Source organism: Dryobates pubescens, chromosome 31 (genome assembly GCF_014839835.1).
Source record: "Dryobates pubescens isolate bDryPub1 chromosome 31, bDryPub1.pri, whole genome shotgun sequence".
In the NCBI taxonomy this organism is placed as follows: Eukaryota; Metazoa; Chordata; class Aves; order Piciformes; family Picidae; genus Dryobates; species Dryobates pubescens.
This window is the reverse complement of record NC_071642.1, coordinates 11,173,013-11,192,205: the sequence shown is the minus strand read 5'-3', so window position 1 is coordinate 11,192,205 and position 19,193 is coordinate 11,173,013. Positions and strand designations below refer to the sequence as shown.

At 55.2% G+C, this 19,193-nt stretch overlaps 1 protein-coding gene across 2 annotated transcripts in view; it reads left to right on the top strand.

Annotated features, from left to right (window-relative positions):
* The window catches only part of ZMAT4 (zinc finger matrin-type 4), a 61,464-nt gene that overhangs the window by 3,122 nt on the left and 39,149 nt on the right, over positions 1-19,193 (top strand). For both annotated transcript variants that reach the window (XM_054175362.1, XM_009901638.2), the window contains exon 2: positions 10,965-11,066. In XM_054175362.1, coding sequence (XP_054031337.1) covers positions 10,965-11,066 — 102 coding nt within the window. The remainder of the gene's footprint in view (positions 1-10,964; positions 11,067-19,193) is intronic.

Sequence of the window (19,193 nt, the reverse complement as noted above, 5' to 3'; positions counted from 1 at the left end):
AGGACCCGAGGAGGAAGGCTCTCTTGCAGGCCATGCCATCTTTCTGCAGAATGCTCACTCTGTTTGTGTCCCCTGAAGAAAGGTTAAGGGGAGCCAGGCTTTGCTGTGTTGGTTTTGCAGCTGTGACCTTCAGGCAGCTTGTGCAGGAGTCTGGAAAGGCTCAATGGGATGGTGCCTCCCTGCCCCTTTGTTTCAGCTCTCCTGCAATTTATTGGGCACTTTCTTGGCACCACACTCCCTGTCCTCTGCTCTCCAGGGAGGGATGTGCCAAGCACTCCTTTCCAGATTTGCTGGGGTGATGGAGAGAGGAGCTTGGGCAGGCTGTGGGCACCCATGCCATGCCATGGGCTGCTGAAGGTCCCTTGTGCTCTGCCCAGGATGCAGCAGAGACCAATGCCCAGAGGACATCCTGCCCCTTTCTGCAGCTCCCTGAGCAGCTGGGTTGAGTGGCACATACAGGAGGAGTGAGGTTAACAAGTCGAGAGGAGCTGCACTCAGGGCTTCCTGGGCTTGTGGGAGCTGTGTGGAGGAAAACAAAAGGTTTTCCAGGGTAGCTGCTGCTGTGCTGCCTGCTGGTGCCTGCTCAGCCTGGCTCTCCAGCAGGAGCATTTGGGGGTTGGCATTTCTGGTCACCTTGCCACAGACACAGGAGGTGATTTCTGCTCTCCCTGCCTTTGCACCTGCTTCTGCTGACAGCTGCATTTCTCCTCAGCTTGGAGGTGTGAATGCTTCTACCTGCCCCCACCTTCTGCTCCTGCAGAACAGGAGATGGCGTTTTGCAGGGGCCTGGGGGGGTGGGGAGGGACACAGGACATGCCACTCTCCTCTTCATTTATTAATTAGAAAGAAATACACTTGCAGAGAGATCAGATTTTGAGAAAGACCCAGAGTTCCAAACTGCTCCCAGAGGACAGCTCCCTAATTGCTCTCTAATTGCATTAGAGTTTAATTTGTTGTTGTTTTGACTGTAATGTTCCCATTTTTCTCGACAGTTTGCTTTGTTCCATTAGCTACAAATGGCTGCAGATGAATATTCTCAATATTGAGCCTCTCCTCTTGTGCAATGGGTGATAGCTTTCAGGCCCTGAACGTGCTGGTGGGGGACACTGTAGCTGAGCCTGTGCAGGGGACCTTGGTGCAGCCCTCATCACGGCAGCGTTTTGTCCCTGTGTGAGGCTCAGGACTTTGCACACCTGGTGGCACCAAGCCAGGGGGCTGGGAGGGAGGCAGGGCTGGTGCTCTGGGCAGTGCAACTGCAGGTAGGCACTGGCTGGGTGCTGCTGCAGGGTCCTGAGTGAATGTGGTGGCTTTGCCGAAGGCAAAAGATGCTGGAGCCGTCCAGGAAAGGGTAACCCAGCTGGTCTGGAGAGCAGGGCTGGTGAGGAGCAGCTCACCAGCTTGTGTTCCCCTGGCTAGAGCTGGGCTGGACTCCAGGTGAGCTTCACCCTGCTGGCTCCATGCCTCACAAGATGTTTTCTACCTGCACACTTGCCACCTCTTTGAGCTTCCCAGAGTCTTGGCTCCAGTGGCAGCAGGTGGCAGGGAGTGCCAGGGCTTCACTTGACTTCAGGTGAAAACTAATTAATCAGTTTGGTGTTTTTCATCCTGCAGTCAGTGGGGAAAGCATCAAGATGCTAACTATGGATCCAGCTGCTCATTTGAAAATACCATTAGACAAGTTGATGACAACATCCCTGCCTGCTGCCAGAGATGTTTCCTGGTACCACTAATTGGAGCAATAATTAATCTGCCTAATTTTCGAGCACGTGGCTGCAGTTCAGGGGAGTCTGGCAGGGCAGGAACCACGTGGAGCGTGGGGACCTGTGACTGCCTCTCTTTAATTGGAGGAATCCTCTCTAAAAGGAGGAAGTTCCTCATAAGGACAGTGTGAAACACTGGAACAGGTTGCCCAGAGAGGTGGTGGAGGTCCCATCCCTGCAGGCATTCAAGGTCAGGCTTGATGGGGCCCTGAGCAAGCTGATCTGGTGGGAGATGTCCCTGCTGACTGCAGGGGTTTGGACAAGATGACCTTGGAGGGTCCCTTCCAGCCCCATGCAGTCTATGATTCTGTGCCTGTCACACACTTCTACTGCCGTGCCAGCTTGCTGTGCCAGCCCACCAGTGCCAGCAACAAGGCTCTGTGGTGCTGCCCTGGCCTCTTAGCTTCTGGTAGGTGGGATGGGGATGGCTGAGTTGTGTCTTCAGCTGGCAGCTTGGGAGCAGTCTGCAGCTCTTCAGAAGTTCTGGGTCTGTGTGTACACAATGCAGAAGAATTTCCCCACCCCTGCTGAAGCACAGGGGAAGCTTTTGAGGTAGCAGAAGATACAAAAAGCATTTTTCAGCCTTCTTTTGCCTCTAGCTAGAGAGGAATGCAGATGGCCAGGGATGAAGGACAACTTGGAAACCACATTCCTCATCCCTCGGTAAGGCACAGAGAGGAGTTGTGGGGTTTGGCTTTGGCTCTGGCTTTGTTTCCCAGAAGGATGAATTTCTGAGTGCTTTGCCTTCCAAATGCAGGGCAGGTCTGACATAAAACTTCAAAGTCCAGCATGCCTCTGCTCCATGGGAGATGCTCCTGCTTCTCAGAAGAGAACAAATGCAAACAAAAGGGCTGTGAGTTGTTTGTGTGTGTGTGTGTTCTTTTTAAAGTCAAGAATGGGCAAAGGAAGGCTGTAGGAGGGAGAGGGATGGGTTGTGTTTTACTTAAGATGAAGCTCCTTGCTGTTTGCTGTTGCACACAAAGCTAATTGACAGAAGACACGATGATAGGGAGAAGTTTAATGAAATCTGCTGATACTCTTTGGGGGCTGTGGAGCTTGGATGTGCAGTAAAATCAGGCCAGGGGTTTAGCTCTGTGCTAACAAGGGGACTTAGATTCAAGGCATTTGCATTCCTGGTGTCTTGTTCCTAAATCATTTCATTGATGACAAAAAGCTCTGCCGCGGCAGGGGAGCTGTAGCTGAAGGGAGCAGAGTCCATCAATCATTGCAGGCAGGGAGGGTTCCTGGCCAGACTTGGACTTCTGTGAATCCTCACCGGGTAGCGCTTGGTGAGGCAGCTTGGGCTGGCCCCTGTCGGATGTGTCGCTGATGGACAGACTGTCCCCGGGAGGGGAGAGGAGCTCCTCCGGGGACTGCCCCAGGGAGGGGAGAGGAGCTCCTCCGGGGACTGCCCCAGGGAGGGGAGAGGAGCTCCTCCGGGGGCTGCCCCAGGGAGGGGAGAGGAGCTCCTCCGGGGACTGCCCCAGGGAGGGGAGAGGAGCTCCTCCGGGGACTGCCCCAGGGAGGGGAGAGGAGCTCCTCCGGGGACTGCCCCAGGGAGGGGAGAGGAGCTCCTCCGGGGGCTGCCCCAGGGAGGGGAGAGGAGCTCCTCCGGGGGCTGCCCCAGGGAGGGGAGAGGAACGCATCTCACCCGCGGGAGCTGCGATGGCAGTGAGGATAACCGGGAGCATCTCTCCTTCTGCTGGTGCTAACTTAATTAACCTTTGCCGGGCAGGGAGCGCTCAGTGCTGCCGGCAAGCAAGCAGTGACATTAAACTGATTTGGGGTTAGCGCTGCTGAGGCTGAAGCTGGGTTTGGTAGGAGATGCTTCAGCTGAGGCAGCTAGGCCAGCGTGGAGGCTTTTATCATGGAATCCAGCATTAAAATAATCCCCCATCAGTGATGGGCAGATTTGTTCTCTGAAGGCTTCTTCTAAGCTCGTTGCCACCTTACATGGCTTTGCCTCTTGGGTGTCTGAGCTGAAACTGATGGAGAATGACAAGCCCCTGATTATGCAAAGTACCAGAGGCTACGAGCTGCAGGCACGGGATTCAGCTCCACTTGCTTCCTACTGTTTTGTACATTATTAGGGAGCCACAGGAAAAAGTAGGTCCTGCTTCTCCAAAAATAAACCTGGTGCCCTGGTTGGAGCTGCAGAGAGAGGCTGCACAGGAGCCGCTCACCGGCGTCCCCCCCGGCAGCAGCTCCCGGGGCAGGGCAGCAGCAGCCTCCTGACTGTTCGGGGTGCCACAGGCTGGCAGCGTGGACTGGCTCCGGGGAGGCTCAGAGAATATTTATGCATCTTTTGGTGAGAGATCACCGTTTCCATGGCGACCGGCGGCATCACATGGTAGCCCCGGCCCCGCAGCGTGCCGGCCGCAAGCTGCCCGGCCGCACCCGCCGCTCCCGACGCCCCGACGCCTCCCGGGGGGCTCCGCGGGGGGCAGGGCCCTCGGCCAGTGGGGACCCCCCGGAGAGGCTGGGCCAGTGCAGTGCTTGTGGCTAGGGGCACCGTGAGAGCTGCCAAAACATCATCCCTGGGTGGCAGGGTGGGAAGCAGCAGGGAGAGGGAGTAGTGGGAGGATCTGAAAGGGGAGGCACACGGGAGGGAAAGGAGTGGGTGCCAGGGCTTCGTGCCAGCATGTGTCAGACCAGGCTTCCTCCCCAGGGTGGGGCTTGGTGAGGGCTTGGTGGAGGGGAATCTGCTTCTGCAGGGAGGTGCCAGCAGCAGAGGTGGCCCAGGCCATGGGAGCTTCTTGCCTGTACCAGCTCTGCAGCCCAGGACAAGCGAGTTCCCCGCTCAGCCATCTGACTGCACCATCCCCTCCATCTCGGCACAGCCCCTGCCAAGCCTGCACGGCTCTGGTTTAACCCTTTCTTGCAGGAGAGTTCTGGGTCCCCCCCTGCTGCTGAAGGGGCTGAGCTGTGCCGCCCAGCTGTGCAGGAGCCCCATCCTCGAGGTGTGCAGGATGCAGGGCTTGATACCTCGAGGCAGGAAATGTGATTGCTCCTCCTTGGGTTCCTACAAACTTTGTTAAACCAGTCACAACAGATCAATCTCCTCTTTAAAATATATTTTTATTCCAGTCAGCACATGTTTGCAATTAATCCCTGCACACAATGGAAGGGGAATAATTAGAGCAATTCGCGTGCAGAACCGGATACAGGCACCGGGGGGAAGGGCTGGTGCCACTCACAACTGCACTGCAGCTCCCTCCCAACTTGGCAGCATCCTTCCCTCACCACCCCCCGGGGCACTCCGTGGCACAGGGGCCTTGCTCTCTGCTGCACACTGAGGTCTTCCCTTTGCTCTCTAAACCTTCGTGCTTGTAATTTCCTCGGCTGGTCCTTTGTTCCCACCTCCGACAGGCAGGAGGTCAAAAAGGCACCGGCTGCGTTGTGCTGCCGCCGCCGAGCTCAGTGTCTCTGTGCCAGGAGGGTGCTGTGCTGTGTGCTGCTGGCTGGGGGGGATGCAGAGCCTTGGCCTTGCTGCTGTTTTGCCTGGAAGGCATCATCCACCCCTCTGGCTTCCCTCTGGCCATTGGACTCTGGTATTTGCTTGCTGTGCTCATCGTTGTTTTTTGCTCCCTGCCTGGCTCTGCTCTGTATGAGCTGTGCCTCCGGGATGCTGGTGAGGAGGTGGAAATGTTGGGCTGCTCATGAGACTCAGGGGAATTTGGGAGACATCCCTGGAGAGATCTTGCTCCCACAGCTGAATCCCTTGCAGAGGAAAGAGGGCTTGGAAGTGACAGGATGAGGGACGATGGCTCTGAGCTGGGAGAGGGCAGATTGAGACTGGAGGTGAGGAAGGAATTCTTGAGAGTGAGGATGGGGAGCCACTGGCACAGGCTGCCCAGGGAGGCTGTGGATGTCCCCTTCCTGGAGGTGTTCAAGGCCAGGTTGGATGAGGCCTTGAGCAACCTGGGCTGGTGGAAGGGCTCCCTGCCCATGGCAGGGGGTTGGCACTGGGTGATCTCTAAGGTCCCTTCCAGCCCACAGATGAATAAGTTGTGTGAAGTTGGATGTTTGGGGTGCTGGGCTTGACTCACCTGCACCAGGGCTCCATCTCCTCCCTGCTGCCCTCCACAGCCTCTCTGTGTTTGGACACATGCAGCAGCCACGTGCAGGATCCCTCCTGCTCCCCAGCTCATGCCACACACAATCTTGTTCCGATTTGCAGGGCTCCAATAAAGCGTGTCAGAATGCATCAGGGGCTGAATGCAGGAGTGAAGCAAATTGACTCTGGAGAGGTTCTCAGGAATGGAGGCAGCAGGGAGATGGCAGGGGAAAAAAAACCACAAACCAAACCAGAACTGCAGGGAAGGTGAAGCGTGGCAGAGCTGGCAGATGTGCAGCACAGCTGGAGGGACAGGGAGCATCTTTGGGTTGGCAGGAGAACAGGAAGAGCTGACAATGGCATCTGCATCCTGGGCAGGGGAGGAATGAGGGGAGACCTCCTGGCTGTCTGTACAGGAGGTTGCAGTGAGCTGGGGGTTGGTCTCTTCTCCCTGGCCTCAGGTGATAGAAGGAGAAAAAATGGCCTGAAAATGTGCCAGGGGAGGGTAAAGTTGGAGATGAGGAAAGATTTCTTTGCTGCAAGAGTGGTCAGGGATTGGCACAGGCTGCCCAGGGAGGTGGTGGAGTCCCCATCCCTGGAGGTGTTCAAGAGCTGTATGGCCATGGCACTTGGGGCCATGGTGGGGTTGGGTTGCTGGTTGGACTGGATGACCTTGGAGGTCTTTTCCAACCCAAGCAATTCTGTGGCTCTATGAACATTTGGTTTCTAGCAAGCTCCTTGTGGGCAGGGACACTGTGCCCAGCAGCTCTGGGACACAGGTCTGTCCTGGCTCTGTGGCATCACTTGCTGGCAAGGTCCCTGTCCCACCTCTGCTGGGGCTGCAGGAGAAGCAGAAAATTCAGCTGCTGGTACCGGGGGAGGCTGCAGCTGCAGCTGCAAATCTGGATTCTTGCAGCAGACTCCAGGTTGGCTGAAAAGGGTCCTGCTGGAGCTCCTGGGGACCTGCTGGGTGTTCCCTGGAGGAGGTTGGCAGTGCAGGACTGCTCCATGAGCTGCTCCATCCCTGCCCTTTCCTTCAGGCAGCCAGCGGTGCTGGGAGGCTACCCTGGGCTGCTGTTCCCCAAGCAGCAATGGAAGCAGGAGGAGAAGTTGCACTCGTGGAACAAGCTGAAGCATCCATCCTGCTGCTGGTGCTGGCAAATCAGCCACTTCAAAAGGCAACGTTCTGCATTTCTTCAGCTGCCTTCCTTGTTTGCAAGTGCAGTGCCAGGGCTGCTGAAAGCACATTAATTATTAGCAACCCTCTTTTTCTCTTTATTGCAAGACAAATTAAACAACAGCAGCAAGCAGGAAGTGTTACAGGAGATGTTAATCTGTGGGAGAGTGACAGCAGCAAAGCCACAGCTAGTTCCTAATGTGGAAATCAGGGAATTTGGTGGGTTTTTGGCTAGCTGTTGGCACCTGTGCAGGAGCTCCTTTGCCACTTCTCCGGTGCTCCAGGCTGGAGCTTTCGGAAGCTGTTAATTCTGGGGAAGGTGATTAAGGCCCTTGAGAGTAAATTGGCTCAAGGGCCACAATTGGGTTTTCTTTTCCTCTTGACTGGGAAAATCCAAGGTGCTGAATTCAGTGCTTCATCCTCTAGTGCTCCTTGACTGTAGGACAGGGAAAATGAACCTTGTGATGGTGGTGGTGCATCACGAGGAGCAGGTGATTGAAGGAGCACCTTGGCACCAAGGCTCAGGGCAAGGGCAGCCCATGCTGGAGTGAGCTGGGGCTGGACCAAGGAGCTGATGCACCCCAAGGTCTCAGATGCCCTTTGGCTAAATGATGATGCAAAGGCAGCTTTCTTGTATCAGCTGATCTTGGGGGGAGCTGCTCAGGGTCTGTGCTCACCTGGGAGTGGGTTTAGAGTCCTAGAATGTGTTGGGGTTGGAAGGGACCCTCTGGGCTGCAAAAGCCTTTATTGCAGATGCACTTCCACCACTGCCCCCTCAGCACCTCTCCAGGTCTGCTGGGGTCCAGCTGGTGCAAAGCATATCTTTAAAAAGGGATTTGGTGCTGAGTTCATCTCTGATGTCAAGAGGTGGATTGCTGCCCTCTAAAATGGAATGGAACTTAGTGAGCTTCTCCCTGGCAGTCGCCAGAAGCTGGAGGCAGCCCCATCAAGCTGATGTCCATTAAGCTGTTCCAGTCAGTGAGAAGAATCACAGCCATATGGCACAAGGTGCTCAGGATGAAGTCCCTGCTGCCAGTTTGCCATTCCTGGAGGTGCTGAGCTGACAGGTGCAGAGGTTACTGGTCTGAAGAGGGCAGAGGGCCCTCAGCACTTGAGTGGCAGCACAAGGGCAGCACTGACAGCAGTGATCAGCGGCTGTGGTGGAGACCCCACCGGTCATGGCCCCACCTGAGGAGGAGACCAAGAGTTTGGGATATTCAGACCTTGGGGTGCAGCCCAAGTGCTTCTGCTCAGCTGCACACTTCCAGTGGGTTTGCCATCCCAGAGAGGCTTTGCCAGCTGTCTCAGGCACAGGAAGCCTGCTGCAGCACATTCCCCTTGGCAGCACAGCTGTGCTCACCTCAGCCCTCTGTGATGTCCCCACAGCTTACAGACCCCAGTGGCAGCACTGGGGCCAGCACATCCTGGACCTGGGTTGGAAGTTACTGCTTGGAGAGGAGCCATTAAACCCTGCTCCTCAAGAAGCCTGTTCAGCCCTAAAGCAGGGCTAGAGAACTCCATTCCTGTGCCCATGTGTTAGAGGCAGAACAGGCTTGGGATCTGTTCTCAGAGCAGCTTTTGATGTGCTCTGATTTTTGCGACAGAGTCTCTGCTGCCAGCGTTGCAAACTGCATGCAAATGAAGGGGAGGTTACCTGCCTCTGCCTTGGCTCCTGCAGAGAGCTGCTTTGGTTTGCCTGGTGTCAGTCTCTTGTATTTAAGTGAGAGTTCTTTCCCCCACTTTGTTTTGCCTTTGATGCAATTTTTGCAACACTTCTTGTACTCTTAAAAGTGCCTTTGAAAGTTTCTCGGTGTGGCATTGCTCCTGACAGAGTAAATGAAGATGAAACCCAAGCAGCTAGCAGGGGAAAACAAGCAAGGGGCTTGGCAGAACCAAGGACACCAGCAGAGGAGCTCTGAGGTTTGTCTTTTGTCTGCTAGACAAAATGAACCTTTGCCTGGGGCTGGGGCAAGCTGGTGGCTCCAGGCTGGGAGCATTTGGGTGTCAGCTCAGGGCTGGGCTTCATAAAATGTGCAGGAGGCTTAACTGTGAGGCTGCAGCCTGTTGGGGTTTGGTGCAACCACCTCTTGCTGTGGGCTGGCAGGCAGAGCTGCACAGAAAACCTCATTCCCAAGGCAACAGGCACCACGGGGCTAGGGCATGGCCAGGGAGTCTGGGACGTCCCCAGCCCCCAGCACAGCCCTGAGCCCCCCTGCACAGCCCAGCAGTGATCTGATTGCTTATCTGCTAATGAGATCTCAGAACTTGTTCATTTCCATGTTGTTTTTCTTCATAATCAGTGGAATAAACTCTCTAAAAGCTGTGTTATCAGTCTTCATTATGCCCAGGTTTGTTATGATGGTGAATTAATGGCCTTTATCTTGGCAATACTCAGAAGCCATCAGCCTCTGTTTTCCCTCTTCAGTTGCACTGGTTTGGGGGGTTTTGTTTTAATTCCCTGCCTGTGAAGCTCCTGGAGGTCTTTTCTGGCTCTGCCTGGGTTTGGTCTCTTAGAAGCCACAACCTCCCTGCTGTGTGCCCTGTGGGCACTGGTGAGGCAGCACCTTGAGTCCTGGCTTCCATTTTGGGCAAACTTTGGGCAATTTTCCTTGCTGCAAGAGTGGCCAGGGATGGGCACAGGCTGCCCAGGGAGGTGGTGGAGTCCCCATCCCTGGAAGTGTTCAAGAAATGTGTGGCCATGGCCCTTAGGGACACGGTTTGTTGTCCGTGGTGGTGCTGGGTTGCTGCTTGGGCTGGATGCTCTTGGAGGTCTTTTCCAACCCAACCCATTCCCTGATTCTAAGACATGCCCCTCAGCTCTCAGGCTGTAGCTGGGTACCTGCAAGAGTTGGCATCACAGGGAAGGTGTGATGAGAGCTGGGGCTGTCCTGTGAGGCAGACTGCTCAGGGAGCTGCTTCTGTGAGCGCCAGGGTGCTGCGTGCGCGCCGCGGGGAGCACACAAATATTTAACCAGCTGCTTGGGAGCAGCAGAGCTCAGTAAATCACCCAAGCAATTTCCTTCCTTGTCTAAATTGAGAAATAGAGCAGAGCAGCCTTCCAGCTCACAATCACCTTCCTCCAGGTTGTAATGATGTTTGCGTTGTGTAGACAACTCTTTATCAGCTCTTCCATGCCGCATAACGAATGGTTAAGGGTGCTGGGAGCCGGGCGCGCTGTGCTTCCAGCCGCGGGGGGTGGTGTTTCCAGGCAGGAAAGGTGATGGAGGGCAGCCAGGGACAGGTGCAGCTCAGGCAGGAAATCAAATGGCAGAGCAGCACAGGACCCAGGGCTGTGTCTGAGGTTGTCCTGTGGGCTGGGTGCTCTCTGGGAGCAGGTGGGGATGTGAGACCAGGGGAAGTGCTGCTGGTCACCAGCAGTGCCTGGAGCTGCTTGGAGCAGATGATCCTTGGGGTCCCTTCCAGCCTGACTTTCTGTGATTGTGCTGCACAGCCAGGGCTGAGTGTCTGGCACAGGCTGGGTGTTCATGAGGGCATGCACCTGGTACCAGGTGATAGAAAGGAGAGCAAATGGCCTGAAATTGTGCCAGGGGAGGGGTAGGTTGGAGATGAGGAAAAATTTCCTTGCTGCAAGAGTGGTCAGGGGTTGGCACAGGCTGCCCAGGGAGGTGGTGGAGTCCCCATCCCTGGTGGGGTTCCAGAAGCCTGTGGCCGTGGCACTTGGGGCTATGGTTTAGTGGCCGTGATGGAGTTGGGTTGCTGGCAGGACTGGGGAGCTTGGAGGTCTTTTCCAACCCAGCCAATCCTATGATTGTATGCCTCTGAGTTGCAGATGTTTGGGATGTGGTGGGGACCATCCCTGTTTCACATTTGCACCTGTGTGAAGGAGCTTTTGTCCCCTTGTGGTGACAAGAACTGCTTGACCATGTCTCTGTAGGGACCCTTTCCCAACTGCTGTGCCTGCCTTTCGTAACCAGCTCTGCTTGCTGTCTCTCCTCCCTGTCCTGAACAGATGAAATCCTCTGACATCGACCAGGAGCTGTTCACTGAAAGCTACTGCAAGGTGTGCAGCGCTCAGCTCATCTCCGAGTCCCAGCGCGTGGCCCATTACGAGGTAGGTTGGATGACTCCTCCACCTTCACCTGCATCTTCTACAGCTGCTGTGTTCCCAGCAAGTAGCTTCCCCTGAAACCTCAGCACCCCAAGGACTGTTTTGACTAGCATGGCCTTTGCAGATGGCATCACTGCAGAGCTGTCTGCTGCGTGTCTGCCTTTAGTTCTGTCTGCCCGGGGCAGCCTCCCAGCACCGCTGGCTGCCTGAAGGAAAGGGCAGGGATGGAGCAGCTCATGGAGCAGCCCTGCACTGCCAACCTCCTCCAGGGAACACCCAGCAGGTCCCCAGGAGCTCCAGCAGGACCCTTTTCAGCCAACCTGGAGTCTGCTGCAAGAGGTCAGATTTGCAGCTGCAGCTGCAGCCTCCCCCGGTACCAGCAGCTGAATTTTCTGCTTCTCCTGCAGCCCCAGCAGAGGTGGGACAGGGACCTTGCCAGCAAGTGATGCCACAGAGCCAGGACAGACCTGTGTCCCAGAGCTGCTGGGCACAGTGTCCCTGCCCACGAAGAGCTTGCTAGAAACCAAATGTTCATAGAGCCACAGAATTGCTTGGGTTGGAAAAGACCTCCAAGGTCATCCAGTCCAACCAGCAACCCCACCCCACCATGGCCCCAAGTGCCATGGCCATACAGCTCTTGAACACCTCCAGGGATGGGGACTCCACCACCTCCCTGGGCAGCCTGTGCCAATCCCTGGCCACTCTTGCAGCACAGAAATTTTTCCTCATCTCCAACCTAAGCCTCCCCTGGCACAATTTCCTCTCCTTCTATCACCTGAGACTGGAGAGATTGCAAAGCTGGGCTGCAATCTGAACCTGCCTGAAAGCTGTTTTCCCAAGCAGCAGAGCAAGGAGATTGTTGAGGAGTTTGGCAGAGCAAGCTCAGGTCTTTGTATGAAACCTGCTGTGCTGTGCTTTGCTGAGCAGGAATCACTGCCTGTGCAGAGAGCAGATTAGTGCTCATGAGGCTGTTTAAGCACTTAAGAGGTGGTCAAGCAATAGACAATTAGGGAGGATGAATTACCAGAGACGTGGTACAACAGCAATTAACTGCACTGCAGGTCTTCACAACAAAGTGAAATACATTCCTACCAAACAAGGAACTGGTGGCCAGCTGAGGGCTCCCCAGTTCAAGGGGGACAGGGATATACCAGGGAGAGTCCAATGGAGCCTGTGAGGATGCTGAAGGGACTGGAACATCTGTCTGGTGAGGAAAGGCTGAGAGCTCTGGGGCTGCTGATCCTGGAGAAGAGCAGCCTGAGAGGATTATTGATGGGTACAGCTATCTGAAGGGTGGGGGGCAAGAAGAAGAGGCCAGGCTCCCCTCAGGAGTGTCCTGTGATGGGATGAGGAGCAATGGATACAAACTGGAATCCAGGAAGTTCCACCTAGACACGAGGAGAAACTTCTTTGCTGTAGCCCTGGGGCAGGCTGCCCAGAGAGGTTGTGGAGTCTCCCCTGGAGACTTTCCAGCCCCACCTGGCTGTGGTCCTGTGTGACCTGCCCTGGGTGATGCTGCTTTGGCAGGGGGTTGGACTGGATGACCTCCAGACATTCCTTCTAACCCCTGCCATGCTGTGGTTCTACAAAGGGAGGCAGTTACTCAGGGATATGCTGCTGTGAAATCCTCCACAAAAGGACCCCTGCTGCCTGTCCATGTCCTGCCCCTTGCCCTGCTCCCCGGGGCCGGGGGGGCATGCACTGAGCCATTTCCCCAAACTTTGAGCTCTGTTTGAGTGTTCAGCAATGGATGTACCAGGGAGAGATTTGTCTGGCTGTGCTCAGTGGAGATGTACAAGAAGCTTAATCAATGTACAGTGTCCAAGGATGCTGCATGAATAAGCAATGTGAGCAACAGCTCACAGCTACTTGTAAGGCACTTTATGTGTCTGTTGTGGTGAATTTCTGAGGGCATCTCCTGCCAGCACTCCTCTGGCTGCAGAGATCCTCAGCATCCCGTGGAGCTGAAGGCAGCAGTGCTAGGGATCCCCTTCCAGATCTTGGCAATGGGTGGTGCAGGTGCTGGGTTTTGCCCACGGGAGGCAGGAGCATTGCTGTAGGGACTGGTGAGCAATGGGGGGAGCTCAGCCAATCCCTGCTCCTCTGTGCCTGTAAGTTGTAGGTAGGAAATGAATCATTAATTCCTAGCAGATGTTTTGGAGACGTGGAAAACAAGAGGGCTTGCTGGTGTGTAGTGCTGGTGCAAGGCACTGTGCTCATTTGTCATCCCCTGTGAGATCCCAGCAGAGGCACAGCGTGCCACTACCTGCCCTTGCCTGCTGGAAGGTGAAGCAGTGGGATGGGAGACAGAGCAAGTGGGGCAGGGGGGCAGCCCAGCCCTGGGTGTCCCTGCAGCTGGATGTGCCTCTGTCCCACATTTGTGCTGTGTGCTCTGCTCACCTCAGGGGTGCTTGGTGCTTTGTGAAGTCTGTTCTAGTCACCCTGGAGCACTGCACACGGTGTCCTCTTGCCCCAGTGCCAAGAGCTGTGCAGTTAGAGGCTGAAAATCCACCCTGGGCTTTTACCTGCACAGGCAGGGCAAGGGGAGTTCTACCCTGCCCTACATCCGGAGTATTGTGTCCAGCTCTGGGCTCCCCAGTTCAAGAGGAACAGGGATATGCTGGAGAGTGCCCAGCTGAGGCTATGAAGGTGATGAAGGGACTGGGACATCTTGTCTGATGTTTTCCTCCATGCTGTGGCTTGCTTTGGTCAGCAGCTTCCTTACCCCGAGCCAGGGCTGAGAGCAGAGGGAGTTCCTCTGCTGCCGTTCTAGCGCAGCCGAAGATCTGCAGCCTTTGTGCCAGGCTCTGGCATCTTGGCTCCTTTGTGCATGCAAAATAAGACATTTCCCTGTAAGAAAACAGAGGGAAACAGTGTCTGAAAGGGGCATGCTTTTATCTTGCCAGACAGGAATAGACAGTTCCAATCTCTGTCTTGTCTCCTTCCCCGAATCCTCCACCCATAACTCTTCTTCCCTTCTGTGCTGCTTTGCCAGGGATAGACAAAACCCCAAACCCCACAGTAATTTGATGTCAGTCGTGCAATATTAAGTGGGATTATTTCCAAGGGCAACTGTAGTGGAAAAATGGCAAAAGAATCAGAGTGCTTGCAGCGTATTTTTGCATCCCACTTGACGTGCAGCAAACCAAGGCCCTGGTGCCTGTGCTTTGTGCAGCCGCGGCTCCGGCTGGCTCTGCTGCGCCTTCAGCTTTCCTCTCCGTCCCTGCAGAGCTGCCAGGGGCTGCTCCCCTAGCCAGGTTCGCCCTAGGGCAGAGCTGCTTGGAGTAGCTGGCCTCAGGATATTGACTCCTGATGAAGTTGCAGGTGCCCAGATGAGGAAATGCCTTAAGGAGCTCCCTGCACGCTGCGATGCTGAGCGGCACCACTGCGGTGAGGAAGGGAGGAGATGGCTCTGAACTGGTTGTTGTCAGTGCCCAGGGATCCTGCCTTGGAATAGTTTGAAATCTGAAAGCAAAGGGAAATCTTAAGGACCAGAAAACTCCCTTCCTGTTTCTGCTCCTGGAATAAAACCATCTGAACATGGATGCCTGAGAAAACCCCTGCTAGGTGGCTGCTGGCCGTGCTGTGCTGAGCGTTCCTCATGTGCCCTGGCGCTGCCTTTGCCCCCAGCGAGGAGCAGAGAGGGGAGGGATGGCTGAGGAGAGGAAGGATCACAAGAAAGGCAGAGCCATGCAGGGTGCTCCAGGCGACTGCTGGCCGCATCAGGCAGGCGGTGGCCAGGCATGGGGTGGGGGCAGGGCATTGCCAGCCTCCTCTGCTGCTCACCTGCCTGCTGCTGGGTGTGCAGGGACCACTGGCAGACCCCCTCCGGAATGGACACCTGACCTGCGTGAGGCTTGGAGCAGCCTCCTCCTCCTGCAGTGTACAAGGAGCAGGGGGATGCCCAGGCTGTGCCAGGGCAGCTCCTTCCTCTGCCACCTCCTCGTGGTGCAGGGGGGGGTGGGGTAAGATGGGTCAGGTCGGCTGCGTGGCAAGAGCCACATCTGCTGGTACCCTTCTCGTGGGGCACCTTCTGCTCTGGCTTCAGAGCATCACCCAGGCACAGCCCTTGGCGCTGAGCTTGGATGGCACAGACGTTGAGAGTCTGTCAAGCACAACTTTGAGATGCAGGGACTGGTTTTTGGGTTGGTTTTAAATGACGTCTGTGGGTGGGAGAACCAGAAGGCAGCTACCCAGCACCTGCACCTTTGCGTGGGGCCCCATCTGAGGAGACAGGAGAGTCTGTCAGGGGCTGGGATCCAGAGCTCCCGGCGTGTGCTGCCGCAGCAGCTCCCAGGGCATCAGGCTCCTGTGACTTTTATCATCAAAGCATCACCATTCAAATGCCATTCGGCCCTCAAAGGCTCTGCAAAGCGGCAGCTGAGGCTGCTGCCCTGCGGTCAGCAGCTCCTGCCGTTGTGTGGCTGCTTTATCAGCAGCTGAATAGCCCAGCCCTGGTTGGTGTCCTCGGCACGGGGAGGTGGAGGAGGAATCAGGGAGCGTCGGAGGGCACCGATGGTTTGGGAAGTGGCCAGAGCCACAGAGCTTGGTAAACAGGAGAATAAAAAAACTCTCTGCACTTGCTGCAGTGCAACTGAGAGCCTGTGCCCCAGAGAGGAGTTTTGCCTTCTCTGTATTTCTGCATCTCACCTTCCTCTGGAGCAGGAATCCTTTTGCTGCTGGCTGTGCTCTCCATCGCCTGTGATTTACCACTTCCTTCCAGCTCTGGCATTGAGAGAGGGTTTACCAACCACTTGGGTGAGCTGCTCTGTGCCTTGCAAAGCTTTCTCAGGCAGCTCTGCGTCCTCCTGTCTCTGTAGAAGTGTTTGCAGCCACCAGGGAGATGTTACCATTTATTTTCAAGTTTCTCCTTGAAAATCCTGCAGGAAAATTGCCACATATGCAAAGCTGCTCCCAGATTCTACCCTGAGCTGCATATTCATCACCACATTTATTCCTCAAGCTGCTATAACACTTTCCTCCATTGTAATCTTTATTGCTTCAGGTGTTCAGATGGTGCTCTGCTTTTCCTTTGGTTTCAAATGAAGAAATAAGGGCTGGGACTGTAGGAAGAAGAGCTTGGGAGTGTTGGTTCACCTTAGTCTTCTGAAGAGGAGGCTGAAGAGGCTCATTGGCCTCTACATCCACCCCAAAGGAGGTTGGAATCATCTGGGGCTCATTCCACATGCAACAAGTGACAGGACCAGAGGAAATGGCCTCAAGTTGTGCCAAGAGAGGTTCAGGTTGGATATTAGGAAAAAAGTCTTCCCAGAAAGGGTTCTGAGGCACAGGCTGCCCAGGGAGGTGCTGGAGTCACCATCCCTGGAGATGTTTGAAAGATGGCTGGGTGAAGAGCTTAGGGACATGGTCTAACAGTTGTGGCCAGGCAGATGGTAGGTTATGGTTGGCCTTGATGGTCTTAAGGTGGTGCTGAGGGCCATAGTTCAGTGGCAGTGCCTCAGCAGCAGGGGTGGGACTGTGAGCCCTGGGTGAGTGGCTGCAGCAGATGATCTCCAAGGACTCTTCTGACCCCAGGTCTATGGTTCTGTGAAGGAATGATGCTTAAAGGCTTGCTGTGGAGCCTGGGTGGCGAGGGAGGGCAGAGGCCAGGTGTGTTAAAATTGAAATGCAGAAGAAACTGGGCAGAACAAATCAGGTGCCATGGCCTTTGGCTCTCCCCCAGAGCCGAGAGAGTGCTCTTTGGAATGCCTCAGCCGGGCTGCGGCGCGAGGCAGCCAAGTGCTATCGACAGCCTCGTCAATACTCCCTGGCTGCAAGGGGCTGGAGCAGTGCTGGGGTTAATCTGCTCCCAGTGGGGCTGTTCCTCACTGGAAAACTGCATCAAATGATGGCTTGTCTGAAGGAATAATAACCATGGCCTGCTGTTGGCACATTAGTGCCTTAAGGACCAAGAAGCGTGTGCTTAGAAAGGCAATCCTGTGCCTGAAATATTAATGCAGTGGAGGAGCACAGGCTCTGTGTAACAAAACAAACACTGCCCTGCAACACAAGGAGCTGGAATATTCTGTGCCTGGTGCCAGCTCCCTGCACGAGGTGCTGCAGGTGCTTCCAGGCTGGAGGAGCAGGAGGAGCAGAGGATGTGTTGGGGCTCTCGTGTGTCAGGTTCTGCTGCTGTTGGCTGTGCCTCCGTGGAGGGAGCGCAGCGCTTGGCAGTGCTCTCTCCTCCTGTGTTCTGCCACTCTGCTGCCTACCTGCCAGGCTTTGGCATGCCTGGGGACAGCACACTGGAAGCACTTTGGAAGGTGAAGGAGGAGAGGATGTCCTACCTGTGGTTCCCTCCTCTTTCCTGACAGTGCTGGGAATCTGCTCTGCTGTGCTGTTCCTGTGCCCTGCGGTTTTTAGTGGCTGCTCAAACATTGCTGTTCCTCTGCAGGTTGTGTTGGGGTTTGCCAGGAGAACCTTGAGGAGAAAAGCAAAAAGCAAGCTATTTTGTGGTTCAGTTGCAAAGGTGCTCATCTGGGTTTGTATGGAATCATGGAATTGTTTGGGTTAGAAAAGGCCTCTGAGATCCTCCAGCCCAACCAGCAACTCAACACCACCATGGCCACTAAACCGTGGCCCCAAGTGCCATGGCCAGAGGTTTCTTGATCCCTTCCAGGGATGGGGACTCCACACACAGACCTGCAGCCTGCCTTAGTACCCAGCTCATGTTGTGCTAACAGCAGCAATTAAAATGCATGGAGGTAAAGGTGACCACAGCTTGCACATGGAAGAGCTACCTGGGTAGATGTTTGCTGGTGAGGAGCTTGTGCTGCCTCATCCCTTCTCTGCATACAGTGAGGGTAGGCTCACCCCTGCAGGCAGCCCTAGCTGCTGGATCATGGTGTGCTTCAGACCAGTGTAGATTAAATAGTGCTTTACAAGGCTCCCTGTTCCCACTCTGTTGTCAACATTAATGGCTAAACATTATTTTTAATGCACTCTCAGTGTCAAAATCTATCACTGAACAGCAGCAGCAACAGATAGAGCCCTATCACACAGCTCCCTTCCAAGGTGGCTCTGTGCAGAGCCCCACTAAAACCAGCTGAAGCTCAAAGGTACCTCCATAGCAGCAGTAAAATGCACAGGGGATGAGACCCTGGGGTTAGCAGCGATGAGGAGGCACAAGGGAGGTCACAATGAGCCTGCATGGAACTAAAGCAGCACCAGAGCAAGAGGGCACACTCTCAAGCTGTGCCAGGGGAGGTTTAGGCTGAAGGTTAGGAAGAAGTTCTTTGTAGAAAGAGAAATTTGCCATTGGGATGTGCTGCCCAGGGAGGTGGTGGAGTCACCATCACTGGAGGTGTTTAGGAAGAGCCTGGATGGGGTGCTTGGTGCCATGGTTGAGTTGATTAGAAGGTGTTGGGTGAGAGGTTGGACTTGATGATCTCAAAGGTCTCTTCCAACCTGGTTAATTCTATTCTATTCTAGTCTAGTCTAGTCTAGTCTAGTGTAGTCTAGTCTATTCTATTCTGCCCCTTTGCCCTGCTGAGACCTCACCTGCAGAGCTGTGTCCCCAATACAAGAGGATCCCCAACACAAGAGGGACATGGACCTGCTGGAGTGGGTCCAAAGGAGGCCACAGGGATGATCAGAGGGCTGGAGGAAGGAAGACAGGCTGGGAGAGCTGGGGCTGCTCAGCCTGGAGAAGAGACCTTAGAGCTGCTGAAGGGGACCTGGAGGAAGGCTGGGCCTGTTCAGAAGGGCCTGTGGTGACAGGAGGAGGAGCAGTGGTGATCACTAACTGTCTGCAAGCAGCTCAGTGTCCAAGCCAGGGACACCTCTGCCTGCAGCTGTGGAGATGCCAACTCCCTGGGGGGGATGAAAATTCAGCTGCCAGGTGTTTGTGTGCCCAGAAAGCCCCAGGCAGGGGTAGGTGCTTTTGAAAACTTAACTCACAAAGGAAAAGAAAAAAACGTGCCAAAGGGGGGGGGGGGGGGGGGGGAGTGAGGGGGGGGGGGGGGGGGAGGAAGTGTGCAGGAAATGACCATGAATTATAAAGAAGGCTTTGCAGGAACGACAAAGGGAGAACAAGGCTCTGGGCACCCAGCGGCGTCTGGAATAACAGAAGGGAGTCTGTCCCTGCAGGGCTCAGCAGTGCTGGCTGCTGGTGCTGTGGGTAGGGGAGAG